The sequence below is a fragment of the Chaetodon trifascialis genome, chromosome 18 (genome assembly GCF_039877785.1).
Source record: "Chaetodon trifascialis isolate fChaTrf1 chromosome 18, fChaTrf1.hap1, whole genome shotgun sequence".
In the NCBI taxonomy this organism is placed as follows: domain Eukaryota; kingdom Metazoa; phylum Chordata; class Actinopteri; order Chaetodontiformes; family Chaetodontidae; genus Chaetodon; species Chaetodon trifascialis.
This window is the reverse complement of record NC_092073.1, coordinates 19509489-19535611: the sequence shown is the minus strand read 5'-3', so window position 1 is coordinate 19535611 and position 26123 is coordinate 19509489. Positions and strand designations below refer to the sequence as shown.

The 26123-nt window shown below is 43.1% G+C and overlaps 2 protein-coding genes across 2 annotated transcripts; one reads left to right on the top strand and one right to left on the bottom strand.

Annotated features, from left to right (window-relative positions):
- Nucleotides 1–294: 294 nt before the first annotated feature.
- LOC139346587 (carbonic anhydrase 1-like) lies at nucleotides 295–7500 on the bottom strand. Its single transcript, XM_070985735.1, has 7 exons — nucleotides 7083–7500; nucleotides 6635–6832; nucleotides 4794–4912; nucleotides 4111–4203; nucleotides 3930–3992; nucleotides 3686–3841; nucleotides 295–1921 (listed from the first exon to the last, which is right to left on the bottom strand). The coding sequence occupies exons 1-7, from the start codon at nucleotides 7108–7110 to the stop codon at nucleotides 1802–1804; spliced, it is 777 nt and encodes a 258-aa protein (XP_070841836.1). The 5' UTR covers nucleotides 7111–7500; the 3' UTR covers nucleotides 295–1801.
- Nucleotides 7501–9466: 1966 nt separating this feature from the next.
- LOC139346586 (ribosomal biogenesis factor-like) lies at nucleotides 9467–13456 on the top strand. Its single transcript, XM_070985734.1, has 4 exons — nucleotides 9467–9538; nucleotides 10484–10599; nucleotides 10681–10797; nucleotides 10885–13456. Exons 2-4 carry the CDS (start codon nucleotides 10489–10491, stop codon nucleotides 10951–10953), a joined length of 297 nt encoding a protein of 98 aa, XP_070841835.1. The 5' UTR covers nucleotides 9467–9538; nucleotides 10484–10488; the 3' UTR covers nucleotides 10954–13456.
- Nucleotides 13457–26123: the final 12667 nt, after the last annotated feature.

The following is a 26123-nucleotide window of genomic DNA, read 5'->3' as shown; positions in this document are numbered from 1 at the left end:
TATTTTTACTCTGTGTTGTTGCTATAACTTAAAGGAGTATTTGGATATTTTAATGCACTTCATTCACTTTCTTTTCTTGGCTGAGCGGAGATGACAGATGTTTTATGTCTAACCCTAACCCTACCGCCAGGCTAGCTTAGCATAGAAACTGGAAGCAGTGAAACCACAACTTGTCATTTTCACGCTTTGGTTAATTTACATCTTAAGTATTCAGTATATTTATGTTACAGGTCCAGTGTGTAGGACCTCGGGGGATCACTTAAATGTATAAAAAGAAGCAAAACACTTGACACCTTTTAATCATAAAATATATTTATTCAACTAGTAAAACGCCCACCTTCGAAATAGTGACAACACATACTCAGGGGACGTCCCTAACAATGATCAGCATAAGGCATTTTTCATTTTACCTTAATTACAGTCTTTCTGGAAATACATTGCTTTTTTTAATCTTATTTATTGTTTTAGAAATGCATACAGGGCTGAAACCACAGGTCTTCATAGTCTTTTGGTACTTATTCTCCAGCACAAGGCCTGACACCAGGCTGACACTATAATCATATCTGTTGGCAGGTTATTTTCTTCCTTGGCAGGTTATTTTCTTCCTTGGCTTTGTGCATTAGCCACTATGGCATCGCCCGCGAGGCGAATGTGCGTTTAAAGCTTTAGCACTCGACACATTGGGGTTCAAAACGACACGTGGGGATTTTCTTCACCCGTTACATTTCATTTTGAAAAGAAGGATCACTCCTCTCTATTGCTATATTGCTATCAGGACATTAAAAATATAGATGGCCTTTTGGTTACAAAACATAATTTAGGGATCACTTAAGACTTTGCATAAGCTGTCAGGCTAAAAAAAAAAAAAAAGACAATTCATAATAATAAAAACACGACATGGGATGACAATGGACATTACAGTACAACTTTCATTGTGCAAGCCTGTGTTGTAAAATGAGAAATAAAGGAGCTTGATTTGTTAAAGATTAGGCTGTAAAAACAGAGAAGTAAGCCGTAGTCATAATGTTCGGTAGGCTAGCTAGCAGCAGTCTGTCCTAATGCCTCTTTGTTGCTGTACACTGAATTTAAATCAATAAGCAGGTCAGTGCCTGTAGGCATCATGTCTGCAAGAGACTGTGCGTGCGATGTTGTGTGTGTGTATGTGCCAGAGGGGGATTTTCTGAGCCAATCGGTTGTGATGGAGGCGGCTGCGGCGTTTCATTAAGCTGCTGTGATGCAGAAGCTGGCAGTCGGTCAGAGATTACAGACAGACTGGCAGCGGGAGTGTATGTGTCCTGTGTGTGCTTCTTTTTATCTGCACGTACCCCTCCTCACAGATGGTGATGTAGCTTCATCCTCCCCCTACCCACTGCAACTAGCTCATGCTTTCTGCTCCCCGCCGGCACCATTTTGACTATAATTCATCTTCATTTTCCATCCCTGTGGTGTTTGTTGGGCGACACGAAGAAGACCTGCACGCACCGGTGTCACGTCTCTGAAAACATCCGCACCAGTTGCTAAATCTGAGTGCTGCAGCCACCGTGAAGTGTTTGTGTTATGAGATAAATTACAACAGGGCATCTTTGCTGGCATATTACATAGATAATACATAGATAGAGACGCGAATCCTGCTCAGCATAAACCGCGATGGGCCACAGGAATTAATTTAAAAATATTGGATGGAGAGAGATATGTGTGCTTTGTGGCTCACTGCTAAAGAAGTAACTCTGGGTGTTTGACTAGAAAGAGGGGGAAGGGAGAGGGCAACAGGGCAGAAAGGGCAAGAGGGGGGGAAGGGGTGTTACTGGAAAGAAGCACGGACAGGGCGACCCTTGAGCGGCTGGGGAGGGCGGTAGTTGTTCACCATGCAGCACTCGGCCTCACCCTCAGAGGAGAAGAGCAGGCCGCGGAATTTGGCCATCTGTGAAAAGGGAGAAGACGGTCGCGTTAGTCATTCCTGCTGACCTCCTGTGACTGTCACTCAGCACACACGTCTCCAGTCTGAGTCACTGACGAAGCCACAGCCTTGTAATGAGGAAATAAGTCGAGCAGTTGCAATGTTTTACTTAAAAGAAAGGGCTGAATTCGATGAGAAGAGCGACACTAATTATGAAGCTTCAGCCTGTAGCCGGTTAGCTTAGCTTAGCATAAAGAGTGTAAACAGGACGAAACGGCTCATGTTGCTCTGACCATAGGAAACAAGATCCACTTACCAACACCTCTAAAGCTCACCAGATATGTCTCATTCTGCAACCAAAGTGTAAAAACTACAAATTGTGCTTGTTTAATGTGTCTCGTTGTTATGCTAAACTTAAGCTAGCTGCCTTCTGGCTGTAGTGTCATATTTAGCATAAAGACATGAGAGTGGCGTCGATAACATAAAAAGTATGTTGTGAAGGAGAAGTATGAAGCATAGATATTAAATGTTTATTTAATCTGCACAAAAATCTAATTGTGGAAACAATAAATCTGCATCTCGTTGGTTCTTGAGAGGGAAGCTGTTTAAGATGCTGTGTAGCGGCTGCTGGCGCTAGCTTTACATGAACGCAACACTTTTTTTGGGAGGTGATCCAGTCACAGCGAACCCTTTAATGACCACCTCACCCGAACCTTCTCGAGTCTGACGTTGAGAACGTTTGTTCGCTGTGATTGGAAGAACAACGTAACTTTCCACTGTGATACTAAGAAAAAAAGAGCTAACATTAAGCAAATAAGCTTAAGAAAACAAATAAGCCAAGCTACTTCTTTAAGACAGGCAGGGCAAGAAAAACAAGTCAGAGGCTGAAGGTTTCAAATGACGTAGGCATTTAAGGGATTTGTCATTAACTCTGGCTAATGAATCAGTCCATAAATATTACACTCCTTCAGCTACTCAAGTATAATGTACACAGTGAGGTACTGCTCCAAACTGGCACAAAATAAGTCAGCACGTGGGTTTATCCTCTTACAATTAGCTGATAACAGATCATTAACTAATGACATGTATTGATTGCTTCATTTTTTCATACCTAAATGACTTCTTCGTCATTATCTGCTTGGCCAGCCCTGCACTGCTCTAAGTCTAAAGGTTATGTCCACACGTCTCACGTGTTTACCCTTGAGACGCACACTTGCCGCCATGAAATAAACATTTGACCAGGCAGTGTTCATTTTCACATGGCCTAAAGACTCCAACCACAAGGACAAAACCACCTACAGAGGCTGTTAGTTTAGATTAAAGGGTGGTTAGAAGCCCAGTGTGCATTTCAGTGGTGGGATTAGGTGTAATTTTAGGAGTAAACACTTCGCGAATGCAGGTATAACGTCTGCAGTGTTTATGAATGTAGTCACACACTCACTGATGCTGCGTCTCCTCACCTACAGAATGTGTTGCATGTGTGGGCTGAACATTTCCTGTTGACTCCACACATACTGACTCAGAAAAACTGTGGTAAGTCGACTCTTGTCTGCCCTCGATCCCTCATCTTTTTTTCATTCACTTGAAAGTGAACTAGGCTGCTGTATTGGCTCTCCTTCCATTACAGACTGCTTCTTCTTCTCGTTTCAGCCGCGCAGCTAATCCGAACAATTAAGCCCTTGATGTACATCGTAGCATCAGAGAGGATCAGCGGGCAGGCTATTCTAGACCTCGGGCACGCAGCCAATTCTTCTGCCACAGCTGAATGAGCTCTGTGAGCAGCCATACCTGCTCAGAGCTGACACTGATTGGCTCTTTGCAGACGATCCAGGTGACGCTCTCCAGCAGAGGAGGTGTGGTCAGAGAGCCGTCGTACGTCCAGTAGTCAAGACAGCTGGGGAGCAAGGTAGAGGGGTCGAAGTTGGTGAAAGGGGTCTGCTTGCCCTGAAAACAACAAAGAAAACAGCAGAACGTGAGTCATAGTTCATGAGCAATGAAATGAAAGAAAATCTGTTGTTTTATAGAAGCATACTTTGGTCTTGATGGCATCAAACATGTCCAGAACCTTCTGGAGACTGGGATTTGCAGCACCAATCTGGATAATAAGAAAACAATGCTGAAGGTTAATTATATGATCGTCAGTAAACAGTGTTGTCCACTGCAGTATCTAAACTATGCATTGTAGTAAACGACAGCAGAAGAACGCCACTGACCTGCAGGAAGACTCCAACAACAGCGAGCCCATCAGGCTGGTTGGCAGCCTCGCCAAAACTTGTGTATTTAGTGTTCCAGTGCACCAGATGGAGCTGGGAATAAATGAAACATGTTAATCAAAAAGTAATCTTATTCCTGTGGTCCGTTTTTAGAAATCCATTCATTTCTGATCTGGTCACTTGACCTTTGGTGCAACTCATTTACATAAACAAACATAATGCTGTGAGACACTAACTTGACTCTAAATTCTGGAGACTTTTCAATAATAATGTGTTATAAAAGTGTATTTAAGGAGAAAAAACACATAAATTTTATAGGTTTTACTTAATCTAACCTCTGAGGTTGAACAGCTTTGTTGGCTGAATTACAATTTAAGCAAAAAACAGGCGATAAAGTGCAGAAAAAATGAACTCTGAGTGGAAATTAGTGATCTGGAACAAATTCTCCATTTGGGCCTAACTTTAACCTGAAAGCCATTTTTTACCACCCACAATGGTTTAACCCAGCCAGTGAGATTATTTCTTACTTCAGAGCAACAGAGATCTTGAGAAATTTAACAACCTGCAATACAAATCAAATTAAAACCTCTAATCTGCCCTCTTCTCCTCGTCACTGCATGTCCACCTCAAATCTGTCAGAAACAAAGTATTGCGATCATCCTAATGGCTCAGAGCATCCTCACCTCAGCAGGATACATGGTCCCGGCCACAGTGTGTTCGGAGCCCTTGTCATCAGAGCCCCCCCAGTGGAAATGAAACTGCTTGAGCCTGTAGATCCCTGAGATCGGTCCGTCTGTCAGAGCTGCAGAACAAACACACAACTCCCATCAGTTCATCCCACACTGAACGTGGGTGCAGCTGCAGGCAGCCTTGATGTACAGCACTGTTATAAAAGGAGGAAAATGGAGTTTTGGAGATGCTGCGAGGAAGGAAATGTTATTTACACAACAAATAGGTGACCAAGATGACACACATGTCACAGAGGCAGACTTCCTATTTCATGGAAGCAGACTCAGTTCCTGTTGCGTCAGCTCTGGTCAAACTGAGGGTTGCATGCAGTCCAAAACCACGTCCAGGTATTGTTAACATCAAACCTCCTTCCAATGTTACATAATGTCTATTTGCAGTATACCAAGTAGTTGAAACAGTAGCAGATAATCCTGTATATTGTTCTATTTCTGGTGCTGTGTTACGACACAGACACAGACACAGACACACACACACACACACACACACAGACACACACACACACACACACACACACACACACACACACACACACACACACACACACACACACACACACACACACACACACACTGCCCTTTCTAAAGAGGATATTTGTTTCTCGGAAGTCGGCCTAAAATGATAAGAAGATGCAGATCTGGTCTTGGTAGAAATTTAAGGGCGTGTGGGACTTAAAGGGATCATTGGCAAATAAAATGAGGAGGCTGTGATGTGCACCGTTTCCACGGTGCACACACATGATGCATGATGGACGATGACGTGCACTTTGCCCTATATTTAGAAGGGCAGGGTGGAAAATAAGTGCAGGGAAATACCGAGGAAGAATTAAGAGGCTCTAACTCATCTTGCTCACATTGTTGGAAAAAGTGCTTTTTTTGTCTTGACGTGTGTCCACTGGGAATAATCCATGTGATTGATTATGTAACGGTATTCTTCATCATCCTATATCAGAACAGCTACAGGGCAACCAAATCCTCAAACCTAAAAGAGGCACAAGTGATTGTCTCTTATACTAACGGAAACGCAGTTAAACACAACAAAGATCAATGCAATCTTCATTTTATATTCCAGGGGGCAAAAATCAAATATGCTAACTTGTTCCCACGCACGTTTGGCGCATTCACTGTGGAGCAAGCCAGGTTTTGTTTGCGCAGTAACCTCTGTTTTTTGCGCTTCTGACCTTACTGGAAGCAGGCGTGGGAAAGGTTTACCGGGGGTTACATTACCAATTCAATTAGTATCTGCGTGCTTTGTGCTTGGCGTTTGAATGGGGCCCCTGCAGCCTATTCACCAAAATCACCATTAAATAATGGATGTAAAAACACCAAAATAACCTCACAAGATGAAATAAAAAATCTGTTATTCTGTTTTGTCACTGAATTAAAGCCTGTAGGGCAAGTGGGGCGCATGACTCATGCATCTATATAAATATCAGCCTAATATTAACATGCTTGAGTCCTGCAGTCTTTAAGCTGCAGAGTTAACACACAGCAGCTATGCATTAACCTGAATGCGTCATTCTGGAGGTTACTGCATCCTTTAAATCATCACCAGGAGCTTGATTTGCAAACCCCCGAGTCCAATAATCGAATAGCTCCTTATTGCATGCACAAAAGCTGCAACAATGATCGCAAATGTAGGGGAAAATGTTGTTTTTCTGCAGGTTCAAACGAAAAATTAAAATGCGCATTTCTTAATCAGACTGTGGAGCGCTGAAATCAAGCCGTGTCGCCTCCACTGAGCGGCTGAATTCATACAGTATTAATGGTACACTAACTTGAGCTGTCGGAGTCATCTAGGAAGGTCACTTGGAAGGAATGTCCGTTGTTGAGAATATCAAGGCAGGTGGAGGGGTCGTACTTCAGGCTGAGCGGCTTCAGCCCCCCGTCGTATGATGCTCCACCAGGTACGATGTCAATGGGTGACTGGCGGGGTCCATTGGCATTAGGGAAGTTATCAGCCCATTTGTCGGGTCCTAAAATGATATAATAATAACAGTGTGATTGTTAGAATCTTGAAATATGTTTTTACATGAAACAAACTGCTCATTCGGGCATGGTGATGTGCTTCAAACGCGCGTAAAAAAAAGCCACAAAATGCGCAGAATGAAAAAATCTCGGCAGTGACCCGTGCTGCCATTCATTCAGCACGCTGCCTGCTGGTACGACTGGCTTTCCCAGTCCTCCCAGCCGTGGCACCGTTACATTATTCGTGCAGCGCCTCACCGTTGTTTGCTCCGTATCCCCAAGACATTGCTTCAGTTTGGATTTATGAGTATCTAGAGCCGCGATCCCCTAAAGTGTCGATTCCCCTGCGCAAAGCAGTCAGTGTCCTCCACCTGACAGCTGCACGGCTTATAAAGGCTCCCCTGCGAGCGGCGTGTCTGTCAGGCTGCTGTTGGCCACATGATGACCGGGAGGAGTTTAGATGCGTCGCAGCGTTGCAACACTATGGATCAATGAGGATCTCTCTCTCTCTCTCTCTCTCTCTCTCTCTCTCTCTCTCTCTCTCTCTCTCTCTCTCTCTCTCCCTCTGCAGAGGGAAAGTCTTCATTGACAAGCTGATAATCAACGAGCTGGATAATCAACGTGCTGAGCGCGCCTGTCACCCTTCAGCTAACGGCTCCAGGTCGCCCGTCCTGTCAGGAAGTAACGGAATAACGCGGCAGCATGCGGCAAAGTGTCACCTTCAAAACGAAAGTGCGCTTCGGCTGTGACACAGAAAGAGCCGCTGTGGAAATGGCACTGCCGCGTAAAAGCCGAGTGCGACGTAAATGCGTCAGGTACCTCTGAAAAAGTTATTGGAAAATATCAATGCTGCTCGGCCTACCTGTTGGATCACCCAGGGAGTTGTTTGCATGCCATTTTAACGAACATCGACTGTAATTTTAATAATTTAACACCAACAGTGACAATGGTCGTTTGGCACCAACGTTAGTTTATGAATTTTGATCCATTAAAGGTGAATTCTCATTCCCATGTATTAGAGTCAGCTACTTCACGGACTGCACGTAATTTGCAGAATTTCAGGAAATCTGGAGGAGATCTCAAGTTGGATCTCCCAACTAGTTAAATTAGCATTAATTATTATGTCCTGCATGTACACGTTTAATAAAAAAATACACCACGTGTTTTTAGGACTAGAATATGGCTGCTTCTTGCACAGCTCAGCAAGACAGATTTGTCTGTATCATGGTGCTGCAGCAGGTAAACACACCTGAGGTGTTTGAAAAGAAGGCTGTAAGTGAGCCAACAGTGTCTGCTGACATGGAAAAGGCCTAAATGACTATGAGACATTACATATAGGCTAATCACAAATTAATAAATGTGCTACTAACACACCATAAATCGCATGAAGAACAGAAATATCAGAGTCTCCAGTCTGATTGCATCCCAGTGGTCAGCAGCTCAGTGCACTACAGAGGCCCTTCAGCTTGTCAGAAAATCATACGCCTGTCATGAACACAGCTGTGATGGTACGAAGCTGCCACCTGCTGTCGGTCCGTGAGACTACAAGACTTGTGGCGAAAGAAAAAGTTTTAAATCAGTGTTTTTCTTTCTTTTTTCTTTTAATGGGCAAACAAACATATCTAAGACAAACACAATTATTTTTATTCAATCTTAATCCCTCAAACAATCGAATGCATTTTAGAGTGTTGTGTTTAATGTCATATTCAATGATAGAAATACATCAGCCTGAGTATTTTCATGCCACTTTCTACTTCTACTCCACTACATTTGAGAGAGAAATACTGGACTTGTTACTTCCTTACAATTATCTGACAGCTTAAAGCAACAGTTACCTTAAATGTAGATTGCTTTATACAAAGCATATGAAGCGTTTATAAAAACCTGTTTAGTTCTAAATTACATCACCCAACAGTATGTACAGCTGAATAAGCTGAAAACATTTCATGATTTTGATTCAAGCATGTGAGATTTGCTGCTTGTATTGTATTGTGAAGATGCCACTTTGGATTCTGGGTAAACAACAAGTAAACAATAAATTAATCAAGAAGATAATCAGTAGGTTAGCCACTAATGAAAGTGATCATTAGTTGCAGTCCTTTACAAAAATATTCTTCACCACTATTTGATCTGTTAAAAATAATATACACGTAAGTATTCGCAATGGATCTAAATTTTAGTGCTTTTACTTTGGTTAAAACGGAAGTGTTGCCTTCATGTTATTCGGATAACTTAGTGCAGACTTCACGGAAAATCTTTTTTTTCGGGGTATGTTTGGGTTTCGCGATAAATTGAACACAAATAATTTTAACATTATGTTTCGATTTGAAGAGAACACGAAAAGGTTTGAACAAATGGTCAACATTTACAGTGCATCTGGGCATTTCTAAAGAAAGCATATCAGTTTCCTTGAGTAAGTAGTTTTCAAAATAAAGGCATTTTATCCAGAAAACTTTAAGCAGCGACTGAATGGACGCAACAAGTCAGGCGAAATTGTGACTTGGGTTTTAAAAAGTAAAACGAGTTTTCTTTCCTTTCCGAAAAGCTTTTATTTCCGCTGTTTGCTGCCGCCTCACTGAGAAAGATTTGACAAATGATTAACGTGTGTGGGTGGGAGTCGCCGGGAGTTGTCGCAGACAAATGACGTAACTGAGAAGGCACGTTTATACTAGCACGTGAGGACATCAACACCAGCCAACCGCACCACAAATAAGGTCTGTAAGGGATTTTAAAGCTAATTTAGCAAGCTTATGTGCTCTGTTTAGTCAAAATATCGCCATTTCATTTGAGGAAACTAATCAACTTCTTTTGAAAATGGCGAAAATAACTCCCAACTACAACTTACAGCGAGGCATTCAAAGAGCTAGCTTAGCTGACAACAACATCTGGACCAGCTAAGTTAACGTTTATAACGTTTAAAAGTCATCTAAACGTTTGTCCAACAGGCAGGCTAGGTGCGTGATATCTATTGACATTTAGCTATTAGTGGCTGAGTGACATGGACCAGAATCAACTTAATGTCAACATAAACAGAAGACACTGATACACAGCTCATGACATTATCTGTTAAAGTCTGTGACATGTTGTCCAGCAGCTGCCATCACACTTTTGCCTGCAGGATATTGAAGACGTTAAGAATAGAATAGCAGAGTAAATTGGGTTTTATATTTTTAAATTGCTGTAAAGTTTGTCGTAATCACTACTATTAGTACATTACGTTCATTTGGGAGTAGCTTTTCTCAAAAGCAACTTGGCTCGTGTCAGGGTTTGTTTGTGATGCGCCCCTTGTTGTAGACACAGCTGTCCATGAAATTGCATGAGGTAATCTATAAAATGCCCTAGTTGCTGTGTTTGGACACACACCAGTTTATACCATGTTCATAGTCACTTCAATAACACTGGTTTATTCATCATCTGATCCTCTTGACCCTCTTCAAGTTTTATGACTCAGCGTCTGAAGGAGTGAGCTTTCGCTGTAAACAGAGGAGGCGCTAATCAGGTGGAGAAGCTGGAACGATCTGTCAGCATCTCTGTCTTAGACAGCAGTGAGCTTAGTGAAACAAGCACTTCAGAGCCAGGAAACAAAAAAAAACTGGGTAAAACACAGGCTATGTGACAGAAATTAAATCTCTCCCCGCTGATTGGTGCTCTGTCCTCAGGCAACATGGCGAAGAATAAACAGAAAGGGAAAAAACAGGCGAACGTCTTTCAAGTAGCAAACAAGCACTTGAAGCACAAGAACAAAGCGAAACCTGTCACAACAACGCTCAAACACGTAAGATCTCCTCTCTGTCGTGTCGTACATACGTTTCTCTTTGCGTGTCGTGTCTGCTGAGCATAATTTGTGGCTTTGCAGATCAATGCAGTGAAAAACGAGAAGGTGGAGAACCTCAATCAGATCTTCACAGAAGTCCAGAGGGACGTCAGGAGTGTTTCCAAGTCCGTCGCTCCTCAACCGAAGAAGCAAACGCAGGTAGAGGTGTAACCTTTAAAACTCTTATTTATCATCCAACACTTGATTTCTCTTGATATGACAAATTGTTTTTTATGTCTTTGCTAGATTGTCAGAGAGCCGCCAAAGGAGTCTGTAAACGTCGACAGTGCCGCTCAGCTCTTCTCTCAGCTATGACGGACCATCAGAGCGGGACTGTCGTAAACTCAGGACAGACACACTGTTGTATCTCTCTACGTATGAAACAACAGTTCACTTCCAGTGCATGCTGACAAAATGGGAGTGCCGATAAGTTGAAAATTAAAAGAGGTGACAGTGGTCGCGTGGTAGAAAAACCGTGTGTGTAATTTAAGCATTTTGTATATTTGCTGTAGAAATGTCAGCAGTTGACAGACTTGTGATGTTGTTTCAGAAACATGTAGAATATTTTCTATTTTTAATGATGATCATTCTTTTGTGTGGAAATGTTCGCTTTCTCTCGGGGCTACAGCTAATGACTAGTTCCATTATTGATACATCTGCTGATTATTTATTCCCATTATAATTTCCAAGAGCCGGAGGTGATGTATTCAGATTGCTTTTTTTTTCTTTTTCCCCGACCACCAAGAACAAAATCTCAAAGCCTCACAGAGAATTTTTGGCAAATGGCTGAAAAGATTAACTAAAATTACAGCCCTGATGAAACATTGTGACATATACGCAATTGAAAACAGTCCAAAGACAATATATTTAATGTTTCACCTCATCAGCTGCATTGATGCTGCAGCAGGTTTCAAACACGTTGGGACAGGAGCAACTAAAGACTGAGAAACTCCAAAAACACCTGTTTGGATCATTCCACAGGTAAACAGGTTGATTGCTAACAGGTGATAGCATCATGATTGGGTATGACAGGGGCATCCTGGAAAGGCTCAGCCGATCACAAGCGAGGGTGGAGCGAGGTTCACCACTTTGTGAACACGATTGGATGAAGGATGTTACTTCTTTCTGTTTTTGTTTCAAATCAGGGCTGTAGTTGCTCATTAGTTTTCTGTTGACAGTCAATGAATCGAATGATTGCGATGATTGATTGAGGCGCCGCGGCCTTCATCGTCTTGAATTTGTATGCAATTAAAGGCAATTCATGAAGTTATTTTAAACATTTTCAAAGTAATTACATAAAATAACCATGTGCACTTTATCACACCCTCTTTGAGCTTTGTTTTCTGAGGCAGTTCAAGGGTTCGCACCTTTTTTCATGCCCTGGATTTGGTGTAAATGAAGTCACAAAGGACATTGTGATGTAATGATGACTGTTTTCTTGTCAGTGGTTCTTCTGGAAATCATTAAAAAGTCATGTAGAAACGTTGATCACTTTAAAGTGAGATGTTCACATACGTAGCATGTGAGTTTGTGGTTTTCCTGCACTGGACTGGATCATGTTGTCAGGCGTTTCTGGTATTTTGTCCACTCCTGTAGCCGTATTTCAGGCCTCCACACTATCATTTCTGAGTACGAAGTACCTAGAGATGAAGTATAGATTTTTTGGCTCCACCTGCGAGCAGCGAGCCGTTATCAGTATGCTGCTGCTGCCTCCTGCTCTGGCAAATTGACATCAGAGGTCATGGGTGTACCAGCGCCCAGCTGATTGCTTGTCTCCGCGGCGACCTCTGACTGAGTTAGTTGGTCAATAAATCGCAGTAAGGTGAAAGCAGCTGGTAAACAAACCAACACATGACATAAATAAGCTAAGAATGAGATTTTCAAGGTGGAGATGACTGAGCGTCTCTTTTATTCGCCAGTGTGGGAGCTTGGACTGAAAAGCTGCAATAACCAATTTGTTTTGGCCACTTGGGGGCAGCAGAAACAAACTGTAAACATAACACTGACATAAGCCGGTGAGACGGACGTGTTAGCAAACAGTTTCTTATTCACTGTACACGTCCAGCAGCTACAGAGCAGCATTATTTTTCATTTGGATTTCTGTTTGCGGCCTCCTGATGAACACACGTCCACGTCGTCTCGCTCCTCTCAGCTCTGTTTTTGGTCTCCACCAACTCCTGACGGCCATATCTGCTTCTTTAGCTGCTAAATGCTCCTTTATGTTCAGCAGCCAGTTGCTCAGTTGCACGCGGTCGTGAGAGTGAACCAAAATGTTAAAGGTGCTCCCCGTAAAACCAAAGCAATGAGCGGAAAGATGCTAAAATGCTACGCAAAGCTTGAGGGGAAGGCAGAATCGAGATATTTCTCTGTAGATTTACGCATATATTGTCTGAATATTGATAAGAGCTGCTTTAGTGATATAAACGTGTGACTATATGAAGCAGAAAAGGGCAGCAAATCCTTTTTAGCATCAATAAATTCCAAAAAACCAACAGCAGAATCACAGGAAATCTCAACAAACACGACAGATTTGGTCTGAAATGCATTTGATCAACGCCCTCGGGGCAGGAACATTTATTTCTAATACACAGGCAAAGGTTTTCAGTCGCAGACGACTGGCGGGGAGAGTGTAGCAGATGCAGTGTTAAGGTGTCAGGTGCTCCCCGCTGGGATCCAGATGGCGGCAGCACCACCACGCACCCCGGGGAGACGGATATCATGCCAGCACACGCACACACCGGATTTCAAATGTAATCTACATGAGCTGGTGGGGGGTGGTTGAAAGTGTGGGTACGGCTGATTTTTGTCGCTGTTCTGCAAAAGAAAAAAATAAAATAAAATAAAAAATACAACAGAGTTCTGCTTGTTGCTCTGAAACTTCTTCCTCTGAGCCAACTTCAAACTGAAGAGCCACAAATTAAACAAGAACTTGGCTCAGCGTGTCTCAGACGGAGACAGAGACGGACGAGGCTAATGATGCCATATTTTATGACGAAGAATTGATTTTCATAAATTAGACGCATAATTGAAAAAGTGTCCTCAAAGAGAAAAAGAAAAAAGAAAAAAAAAAACTGAGGCACTTTTGATTAAACCTGATTAGTCAGTTGCTTAATTGAATGTAATCAAAAGTGACATTTCAGACAACCACCAGAGTTAGAAACGTCCACAAGATGGTGCTCTGGACGGGCTTATCAATATGCATGGTGACAAGCGAGGAAGAGGATGTGCGTGTGTGTGTATGTGTGTCAAGCGCACACACACACACACACACAAAGAGGAAGAGAGGCGCGCTCGGCCTGCTGAATGCCAATAAGAAGCTGAAGGCCTATTTGCAGTATGTCATTCCCGCCGCACAGCTGGGTTTCTCACTCTGACAGGACCAGCAGCGAAAGGTTACGGCACCTGCACTCCTCCCTGTGACAGAAATAAGAATCGCCGTGTTTGTCTGTGCAGCAGAGACCAGCGGCGAGCGTTCGCCTGCGCAGACTTACATTTCACAGCCGCTTGGGGCAGCTGCGGTCGTCACAGCCCAGATATCCGTGTTCGGCGAAGCCTTGATGGCGATACACTCGGCTCTCAACTTCAAGCTGTTTGGAATAAAAGCGAATGCTGTAGGTGTCAAGGACAGAGCCGACATTAGCAGCCTCGGTGTCCAAATGAAATATGCCTTTGAATGATTAATGCTTCTCTGACAGCCCGGTCTTACTTGATGTGTCGAAAGAGAACGTGGTGAACTATTCAAAGCAGAGCACCCTTGACTTTGAAAAAGCAGATGCTGAATTCTCTGGCGCTGTTATGGACTCCAAAGGTCAAATCGCCATTCAGATGAAATAATTAGTCACGATAAAAAGTGAAAAGTTATCTTGACACCGCCGTCAAACAACTCCAGTGTCTCCTCCTGAAGGATGGACGACGCATCAGATAAATCTGCCTGAGAAGGAAAGCGTTGATGCGTATTTACTCCTGAAATCATCTTTACTGAAACGCACTGTTTCCCCAGTCGTTTCAATCTCCCAGTAATGTCTTTAAAGGCATTTTGCCAGAAGGTTACACAGCCAAGATTCAAATTATGATTAAAGTTTTGTCTTCAGGAAAGAGTCCAGTCCTCACGGTTCCCAAAAATTCTCCTCAGGCCTGCAGACGGATGTCAGTGTAAAACCAACACTTTGAGCAGGAGAACGGAGGAAATACTCACTTAAATTTACTGATGTAGAGAAAGGATGCATGGGAATGATTGGAGTCTTTCCCAGATCCGAAACCGGATCCTGATCCTGATCCTGATCCTGATCCTGATCCTGATCCTGATCCTGATCCTGATCCCTTTGCCATACTGGAACTGGAAAACTATGATCCGACTCAGCATTGTGTTGTTTGCATCTATGGTGAAGTATATGAATGATCCGGTCATCCGGATCCGTTTGCCGTCTTGGAAGTCAAATAAGAAAAATCAGGGTGTTGATTTTAACTATTGTTCCAGTTTTTTAAAGAATTCTGTCGTCTTTGATGAGAGTTTTGGAATAGTTGTGATTAAGCCTGTTATAATTTCATTAAAGCTCCCACATGTGTTGATCTTAACACCTGGGGCACGGTCAAAAAGGCTTGATTAACAGGGCTCTTTGCTGAGTTCATTAAAGCATTTAAAGCACCAGCCATGATTAAAATGCCCTGAATTCTCTCCATGCCGACATGGAAAGGTGATTTCCCGTCTCTTTATTCTTTTCGGCGCAGAGAGCGATCGGGATTCTGCAAGTCCGTGCTTCAGAAATGTGTGAAACAGACAATGTCTTTGCATCAAGGTCAGGGAAGAAACAGAATTTGTAAGATGGTGCGGATCCGACTCCAGCTCTCGGTCTCTGCCTGGGGAAAAAACTCAGACAACACAAACAGAGACTCAGCTCTGCCCAACTGAAACCCACTGAACAAAGCTTTAGAGATGCACTGCTTTAAATACGGGATGCTTAGACATGGAGGTGTTTCAACACGCATCTACCACATGATGAAGAATTGTCACTGAAATGCTGCTGAAACGCTTCTTATATGTTTACGACACCTTTAACACTTCAGCACTCTTCAGTCAAGAGGAAAGCAAAACCAGGCTCACTTTGAGAATCTAATGGTGAATTTTAACCTGAACAATCATCATTTGAATCATCAAAATGTTGAATATTTGCTCCCTGCAGCTCCTCCGATGTGAAGATTTCCTGTTTTTCTCTTGGACCAAACATGATATTTGAGGATGCCACCTTGAACTCTCACAGTTTCAGAGTGGTTATTTTCACTCTTTTTGACATTTATGACACGAGGTTAAAGAAAACTGATGATGGGAATAATCGCTGCTGCCTTACAGACAACCTTTTGTGGAAAGAATAGGTCACATTGAACCACTGATCAGTGTTTTTTGACATTTGACAACAGCAAAAAAGGCCTAAATGTCATTCTTTTAGCCTGAAATTCACAAACATCTAAATATTTTAAAATGTTATACTTTGTATAGATGCCACAACTTTTTAGTCTGAACTGGATTTTAGATCCACCAGGAAGGAAAATGGTGGTTTTAGGGAATCCTGAAGCTGAAATGTGCGTATTTTTATGGCACTGTGGTGACATTAGCGAGCTGAAGGTGGATCTTGATACCGCCTGCGTTCCCGTCACATTTCCACGGAGGCAGGCGGCACCTGTTGGTCTCTGAAGCGCGACGTGGAATCTCCAAACAGCGACAGAGCCGAGCAGCATGGCGGAGATCACGTGGTGCACAGAAGGTCACGAGGAAGAGATGCAACATCTGCTCTGCAAAGAAGGACCGAAACAGGGACAACCTGCTGCAAATAGGACGCATGAGTGCAGAGGCCACGCAGAGGGTTTCCCGCCACTGCTCTGAACGCGAAGACCAGTTTGCAAATGATAAATACTGTTCGTGAAATGTTCGTTAATATAATTAGACAGTATATTTTTATCATGATGCTGCAGTGAGGACAATGTTTGATGTTTGCAATGTTAAAAATGCTTATAAATAAACACCAGTGTTGCCAAGATGTTCCTCCTATTTTCAGTTTTCATAAAACATATTCAAATTATTATGGCTGTTATGTCTTGGTAGGACGTGATATTGTGTGATAGTAGATGTTTTTTTCAAACCTACACTCTCCCTGCTCTTTAATCAAGGATTAATCGTCAGTTTGTTAATGTCAGGTTAGAAATTTGGTACAGACACATGTTATGATGGTATTAGCTGGGACAAAATTTTCACTGATTTTTCAACGTGTATTTATAATAAATCTACCGCATTTTGATTTTGAATTGTATTCTTCAGTCAATTTGAGCTGAGACACCTGCACATCACCTGTTTTTCTCTTCCGAAAAGCATTTTGAAATCTTATCCACCACCTGCTCTGAAACCTGGAGTCAGGACAGGTCAAAGGTCGGGACCGACCGCTACGAGCCGACTGGTCCAAGTCTGGACGCTCGGCCGAGTCCGGTCCCCCCCTGTCAAGTCCGCGTCCCGGACCGATCAGGATCTCAACCAAAATGCCAAAACAAACAAACTCGAGCCTGTGCGGCTCCATTTTCCATCTGCAGCAAACCACCAGAGCGGCAAGCGGCTGCAAGCTGTTTGGCTCGTAGGGAACGAAATGGGCTTTACACTCCAGAGGACACAGCGCACAGAGCTGCGTTTTAATGGGATCCCGGGCGCGGTGCTGGAGTCGCCGGTGAGGTCCCACCCGCAGGTAGCGTGGGCTGAGGGACGGGGGGGGGGGGGGGGGGGGGCACGGCTGAGAGGAGCTCCTGCTCGCCTGTCAGTGAAGTGGAGAGGAGAAGAGAGCTTTCTGGTACACCTGTCAGACGCATGAACAAAGTACATCTGCTCATCCCCTCCTCCTCCGTCAGATGTCAGCGTCTGAAAACACCGCGCGCTCATTTCTGCCGGCGTCTGTCTCTTTGCTTTTCACACGCGCGCGCACACGCTCAGACAAAGTGCTGCAAAATGTGCTCAAAGCAGCAAGACCACAATGCAAATAGGATCTGTTTACAACATTACGCAGTTCATCCTGTCGTAAGAGGGCTTTGTGCTTCTTCTCCGCATGTCCTGCTTCCGTCAGAGCGAGAGCACGCGAGGCGTGCCACGCGCACGGTGGGCCTGCAGATACTGAAACCATATGAAGGACCATATGCGGGAAAGTATTTCACCAGTTGGCTGGTTGGAAATCAAGCACACTGACTGGGACGAAAGGCAGTAACACCGCAGGGACAAGCATGACAAGGGTCGTCCATCTGATGAGGGACGCTTTAATGTGGAGGATGCAAACCAATCACGAGACTCCACTCAACAGATGATGAAAAAACATTACTTGTCTGGCACACTTGTTAAATGTTAAATACACCTGTCATGCTCGTGAGATGTCTTCCGCCGTCTTGTCTCTTCTTCTTCTGTTGAAGACATTGTCTTCCACAAGCGTTGCATTACTGTCATAATGCATAAAATGTCACTAGCGTTGCCTGACAGGTTATCCCAGTAATTTACTGGTAACTGTGTGTGAAAGATGCAATAATCTGATAAAACGTAGCTCATGTATTTCTCTTTAAGATCTTGAAAATCCTGTTTTCTTTATGAGCTCTTCCTCTCTGCGATGGACTCCTACATGAACACACAGTTTCCTGCCAAGGTTAGAGCAGTTTGTGTTTCTAATCTTTGCTTTTCTCACTGGTTTGATATTTGCGTGGCTCAGTTTCTCACACTTCTCTGCACCACCTTCTTCATATAAACCAGAAGCAGGCAGTTGGATGGTCGTTTGCTTGTGTCAAACCCCATCAAAGTCCCGATGAAGCAGAGTTTTAACCTCTTTTTAACCTGAACTTTACATTGTTGCTATTTAGTCAGGAATGTCTAATCTTATACAGAAAGATTTAAGTTTATAGGAGCTTTAAATCATTTTTTTTTATATCTAGCCAATAGTTTTTTCAAGATGTTGACACCCTTTGCTGGCAGATTGTCTTTTAATGTGCAAAAACAACATCTTAAGACTAAATACATATGAGACTGGCTTGAAGATACTGAATAGTGAAATGTTATCTTGCACCACTTTTATGCCGCGCCGATGAAAGCTGTTTCATCATTCGGATTATAAAGTTGTTTGCAGTGTGTTTTGGCACCCTCATGCTGCAAACTTGGCCCAAGTTGCATTCCTGAAAGTTTTATTGCAAATTTCATCATCTTTTCCAGTCACCGTGCCGTTTACTGTTTGGTCCAGGTTTGATGTATTGAAGAGACTTTCTGTTGCCGCTGCACTGCTGAACAATGCCGTGTTGAATCCCAAGTTTCCCTCGAAAAAATCCAATATAGCCCGGGAACTTTTGTTGTGATGTTCCAGGTTTCTGAACAGCTGTTATGGAAGTTCCCTTGAGCGCAGTGAGTCCCAGCTGGTGGATCTTCAATGGCAGGCAGTGGATAACTATAGCACTGTAGGGAGTGTACAAAGGTAAATAAGCATGTGAATGTGAAGGTGCTGAATAAGAGTATGCACACTCAGCAAAACTTCCTGAATGTATAAAAAGAATAAAAATATGCTTCTTATCGCTCAGCACCCATTTGTTCTAACACAAAACCATGGCTCTGTTCCCGGCCTGCAGCTTGTGTTTGCATTAATATTCGGTCATAAAAACTTCTTGTTGTATTGTTCTGCAGAGTCATTTCAAGCAGATCAGTGGTTCAGAATTAGAAGCCAGACTTCACATCACCTCTAACTGGCTATAGTGCTTCAAGCAAGAAATTGAAAACTTACCTCTTTAAATTTACATTTTCGATAGTCAGTGCCAAAAGTGCGGGCATTAGGGATGATGGAGGAGTTGTACAGAGGACAAGGACAAAGGAAAATGTTATTCATACTTTTTTGTAATGAGACAGGAACAGTTCCAGAGGTCCGTGATTCAGGAGGGAAGGTGATGGACGTGAAGTGCTTGTCGATGAGAGGAAGTCTCAGTGTAAGAGGAGGAGCTTCTGCTGTCCCAGCCGGGGTGAGCAGGTCGGGGGGCCGCCTGGGATCTGGGAGGCGGAGGAGCCGAGGCTCTTCAGGAGCCGTGGGGAGGTCGCCTCAGGGAGGGGAAAGTGAGGAGCCGGGCAGGAAGGCAACGCAGAGCCCTGGAAGGACTGCAGCCGGGAGGGGAGGTGGTGCCAGCGCCAGGCTTGTCCAGTCTGTAGTTCATCATTGCATTTCTGGTCGTGTTCCAGTATCCTGAAACAATGCGCAATAACACAACATGTTACTGATGATAAAAGATGACGCGGATGGAAAAAAAAACTGTGAGATGAAGATGAAAGAATCTGAATAATTAACACTTTTAATGGAACTATTTAAAGCAGCATTATGCAACTCTTTCCCTTAAAATAACAGCTTCAAAACCATTTTGTTGGTATGCTGACTTGTAATAGGGAGAATGGGGCACCTGGGGATGGTTGGTGTTTACACCGCCAACAAAGGAGCTTTGGACCACAGGGGAGAGGAGGTTTTCATGCCCGCAGCAGGGGGGACCCACCTGGGAGTGCTGGAGGGGTGAGGCCCCGGATTGGGCCCCGGAGACGGACGAGTGGGCTACAGGACTGGACTCAGCCGCATCATGGCAGAGGTGAAGAGACTGAAGAGGAAGCTAAGAAGTTGTAATGAGTGCCAGTAATACCTGCAGTAAACTCATCAGCTGCTGGACTTGGATGGCTTCCCTTTAATTAAACAAACCTCCTCACTTTCCACAAATACAACGAGCCATCACTGTGATCACCATCGAATCAGAACTCACAAAATCAAAACAAAAATAAAAGGAATAAAATGATGACTCTGTTTTCCTATGAATACACATCAGGCTGGTGGATCTTTCTGGGGAAAATCCATCTAGCTCACAGATAATGTTCCTTTTTCTGTTACAAGAAGCAGCGACGTTGCTCGTGTGGAATAAATAGAAGAGGAACATGAGCAGTTATAGCCTTCCACAGAAACTCAGCTTTCATAACAGGAAAACTGAGGGATGATTGCACAATATTGCACACAGCATTTGATTGACAGGCGATACCATAGAAATGACTGCTTGGCTGCCTTTGCAACCAGGATGTTACCAAAATACATTTTAAAAATAGGATTTTCCTCTCTTTCAAGGGTTCAGGGCTAATAACTGAAATGGTGTTTAGCATGTGTGTTGCTATCGCTGTTGTGCAGAAGTGCCAGATGAAGTCAGACACTCGTACAATGAGTGGAAAGGCTCTGCTGGAGATGTTTGCCTCGATGAGTGAGACTTAAAACCCCGTCTTCCTGACTGGTGTTTAGGCCTCTTCAGACCCTGCAGATAAAGAGAGGGAAGTTTTCAACCGGCAGACAAGCAGAGAGAGGATGATGACAGCAGGGCTCACCTCACCCCAGGGAGGTGAGGAGCCCAGAGGTGTTGTGAAGAAATGGATTTCAGGAGCGTTGCTGTGCACTGAGACGACTAAAATGGAGGAAAGCGAAGATGCACACAGGTGGGCATCAGAGACAAAATGGGAGGCGCAGCTGTGAGTCTGAGGGGAGGAAGCAGATAAGGACAGGAGGCAGTTTCAGATCAATACTCGGTATCAACAGGAAGAAAAAGAGGACGAGATGTAGCAGTAAATACAGGAGGGACACATTTAAACTGACAAAAACAACGCAACCCACACATCAGCTGGATCTAAAATTGCAATTAATTAAAAATCAGTTAAATAGTTAATTGTATTTTTTGGCCACTTGGGGGCAGTGTAGCAAGCTGAGATATGACAAACACATTAGCAAACGGTAGCTTATAGATTAGCACTCATGTTACACAGCGGGAGCTATCATCATTCACAGTGTACGCACTGCTAGGCTGCAACACAGCAAGCAAACTTCTGAGGGAAATATTCGTCTTTTTAGCTGCTAATCGCTTCACTTTGTTCACCGAGTTTGGTCATTCACGGAGTCTCAAATACCGACGCCTTCAGCATCTGTATGAGATGCGCCGGGCTTCCAGCTAAGTCCACTGTGAACCAATCTGCTGCAATACACTTTCACCCAGGACACCGGGGTTCAAGTCCCGTGAGAAACCAAAACCTAACCACGTCGTTCTGGAGCCTAAACCTAACCAAACTGCAACTCTTTGTCAGGGAGGCTTTGTGTGTTGCGGGGTTGAGAATGTGTTGGACGGCTGGAGCAGTTTTCTGGGCATCTGTCGCTGCCACAGATTGGCTTTCATTGGAGTTAGCTGAAAGCCTGGTGCGCTGAGGGAAGTGACACAGAGGCTTTGTCTGTCGGCTGCTTTGTGTTCATGTACAGTTTTTCATCAGAGTCTGAAAACATCGCAGATGAGAGCCGTGAGAGTGAACCACAACATTACACCTGCGTGCTGTAAAGCGAAAGGCACATGATAATTATCTGTGGGTTCAACTGTGTTATCTGTAGTCATTTGATCAACTGATTATTGATTATTACAGCTGTAGGTAATCTCACTATCATGTAAAACTTTAGCAAAAATTCAAAATTGATATCCTCTAGCTCAAAGGTAGATGAATGTTACTTTGATGATACACGATGAAGTCAGTACCTTTTCTATCTGCATTGAATTGAAATGAGAAGAGGCAAAACAAAAGACTCTGCTTTAGCTGAAGGATGGTCCTTCAGTGCATATCAGAGCACCTAAAAGCCTCCATTCAATCAGCTGCAAATGTAAGGTTAAGGAGCGGTGGGAGTATCTTTACAAGACGAACAATGAAAAGTTTTCATTCTCTCTGAAATGTAACTGCATCTGTTTGATTTTCACACTGACTGACAGCAGCTAAACATAATATTTATAACACGAGTGCAACATTTTTCAATTAAGGGAGATTCTTTAAATAAAAAGGGGGAAAGCAAAGACAGATTTAGCTCTAATTTTCCATCAATTAAGGGTGAAAGCTCCAAATCTACAACTCCTAAGTTGCATTTCTACATACTGGGGAAAAGGAGGATTGTGGGCACACTTTGATGTGTGTTAAAGTGTATGAAGAGTGAAAACTGTGGGAATGAAAGCAATTTTTCATCAAATGTGTTATTAGCCACATCTTCTCGCTCTGTCGATGACACCATGCCATAGACTTGCTTTGGGCCACAGAGGGGAAAAAAGCGAGGCCGAGCACACACCTGAAGCCGAGTTGAGCGACTTCAGTGAAACTCCCAAACAGACTGTGTTCACAGCGGTGTTTACTTCATGTCTCAGATTGACCTTTTCTCTTATTCATGATTAACTTTCAACATGACTCCCAACACATTCAAATCTATTAGAGTCTTTAACTCACAGCAAACTGTTTTTGTGATGCAGTTACATTTCGATTTATTCTCTAAATGGAACCCGGCAGTCGTTCAGAATAAGGTCACTTTGGCTGTGGAAAGTTTTAGAAGGCAAAATATTTATCTCGCCCATGAATGTTACACATTTTAGACCTTTTTCCTGATGTTGTTCCACCCAAAATGAATGTGTCTGACCTTAAACAATACTGGCATCTTCTATTTGAAAGGTTTGCAGCAAAAATGTGTAACTTATTGGACAATATTGTTGAGTTATATAATAACAAACTGCTTTTTGTGTCTGTTTTGAGTTTCTGATATGGAATTAATAAAACATTTTTCATTTACACCCTCCATGATGTTCTTCAGAAGCCTGTAAGTATCGATCAGCATTCCAATTAAGATGTTCGGATCAGCAGGACATCTAACACTGAATCCATCAAACTCGGCAGAACACATGATTCATTATTTAACCGCAATTCTTCAGTGAGCATGCAGCAATAAGAGAAGGAATAGCCAGTGATGCTACACTCCAGGCAGCGGTGCTCTCTCTGCTGTCAGTCTGTGGTCTTCAGAGCCACAGCACACAGTTGTTGTTGTTGTTGTTGTTGTTGTTGTCCTTACAGCACATGACCCATCAATGCACGCTCACACTGTATTTTCCCGATTCTGTTCTCAGAAGGCAATGTAAGTAATGAACTGAGCGAAAACCCATCTGTGCTCCATTCTCAATTTGGCACGTCTTTGCAACGCTATTAATGATCTCGCGGACACATTTGTATGCGACGTGATTTGCTGTGTGGCATCTTTTCACAACACACGACATATTGATATGTGGAGTCTCAAGATTGGATTTGGAATAAAGTTGGATGCGGCGTAATATCTTCATGAACAGGGAATTTAGAAGTCATTTTCCAACACGACGGCTCATTAGAAAAACAATGAAATGGATCTGAAATCCTCAATGTGTTCTGAGTAGCGACATTCATTAACAGACAAAACATGCCTGAAGTAGTGAAGTTGGTATCATCAAATTATGGAGGATCCAGAGTGTTGGACTATTTAATGAGTGGTTCCACTGACTCATATAAACAAATAAACGATTAATATGACAGATATTGATTAATCTTTTCACAATTAAAGTAAGTTTCTGGTAGACTGCGAGTCAAAAATAATCCTCCTCCTCCTTCTTCTTCTTCTTCTTCTTCTTCTTCTTCCTTCCTTCCTTTATAGAGCTTGGCACAGTGCAATACGGAGTGCAAAAAAAGAAGAAGAAAGGAGGTAAGAAGGAATAAAAATCTCATTATAATACTAAATCAAACATAGCTGAGGGTCTGTTTATTAGTCAACCAATCGGAGTGTTTTCAAACTGCTGAAAATTACCCAAAGTGGACGGCTTGACATTGATTTGTTTACGTCCAGCTGGATCAAATCAGACGATACAGTTAACCTTGATCTTTGGTGATGGAGGAAAATCCATCCTTCATACAACATTACAAAAAAAAAAAAAAAAAAAAAAAATCATAAGATGATGAAGATTTTGTTTATCTTGCACAGGGCAACAGAGCTGTGGTTAAATGTACTTAATACATGCAGGACAGAGCCAAGAATCCGTCTCACCAGGATGCAGCGCTTGTGGCTAAACTGCAGGTTAGCAAAGGTTAGCATAGACGCTGCAATAGCATCAATTCGTCACTGACAGAAGAGCAAAGAACGGCAATGAAGGTTTTCCTCAATGGATAAGATGTCATATGGTTCATTGATCTGATTGGTTGAAGTTAACCTGTCATAGATGCTGATAGACACATGGTTCAATCCAATCCTACCAAGTGTTATTTGAAGGCGGCGTCCCTTTTCCAAACAGTTTCTAAGGACAACTTCTTGCATTGCTCTGTATAACAAACCACCCGGTACATAATTCGACCTCTGTGGAATCCATGATTTTGGTGAAAAATTCTGTTTCGTGTTGAGCTTTTCTGCTAAAAACAGCTGCCTGCTGATGCTGGAGACAAGATGAGTGTGAATTAAAAGAGTGGAGCGTTGGCCTTAAAACCAATACAATGAGTTGAAAGATGCGAAAACACTCCGTACAACTGTGGGAACTGCTGTCATGTGATAATTACCTGTTGGCTCACTCCTTACACACTACACAGCTGTTTGACCAACTGTTAATAAAGAAATATTTATGTCTGCCAGGTGTCAGCCTGGAGGGACTGTGTGTTTGGATGTGTAGGTGTATGTATCTTTGCCTATGGTGAATAAGAACTGAAGAAAAACCCATTTCACTGACTACTCTGTTTTATATACCACCATTGACTGCTGACCCCTCGCTCCTCTTAACCAGCCAGTGAGGGACACATGTGATCAACAACTGCTTCAGTCTGTGGTCAGACACACCTGGCGAGGATCTGCACTCTGCTGAATGTACTCGTCTGGTGCTCACAAATAGCTTTTAGCCGCCGATCACTTTGAGTGCACACAAATAGTGAAAATCTCATTCAGGAACCAAACTTGACAATTGATTTTCCCACATGGTGTTTTGCAAACATGGCAGCGCAGTGTTGGAAGTCGAAAACAAACCTCATCATCCCCTGTGACACCGCAAAGCGATTGCAGGTGTGTGTGTTTTGCGACTGGAATTGGGGTAATGTGAGTATTTGACTTGCAGTATTCAGCGATTCCAGCTACTCCGGTTTAATCCCACCTCATTTAAAACAACAATCACTTCACACGTAGACAGCCACGGATCGATCACACCACATCCCTTAATTTAAAAAAAAAAGGTCATTAAATCAGACCAGTATTCAAGCCATACCCATCGAGCTGTGGACCATCTCTTGGATTCCACCTCCTTCGTCAGATTCTCCAGAGCTCACTCCATTCCCTTCCCACAAAATCCTCCACATTACCCCGAGCAGCTGTTTAGGAAAATCAAATTATGCATGGAGATAAAAATTTAAATTTAGCAGCCACCCTCAGTGTAACTCATGATTTATTGATACTTTGGAGCAGACATTAATATTGTCATTATTACGAGGACTCATCAGATGCAATTTATAATCTGCTTCCATTCTGATGTCTTTATTATCTTTCCATCAGTCTGCAGGGTTGTTAATCTTGTGCTGGGGCCACACTGATTGTCAGGCGCCGGGGTTTGTACAGTAGGGCTTCCCTTGTTATGTCTAACCTTTC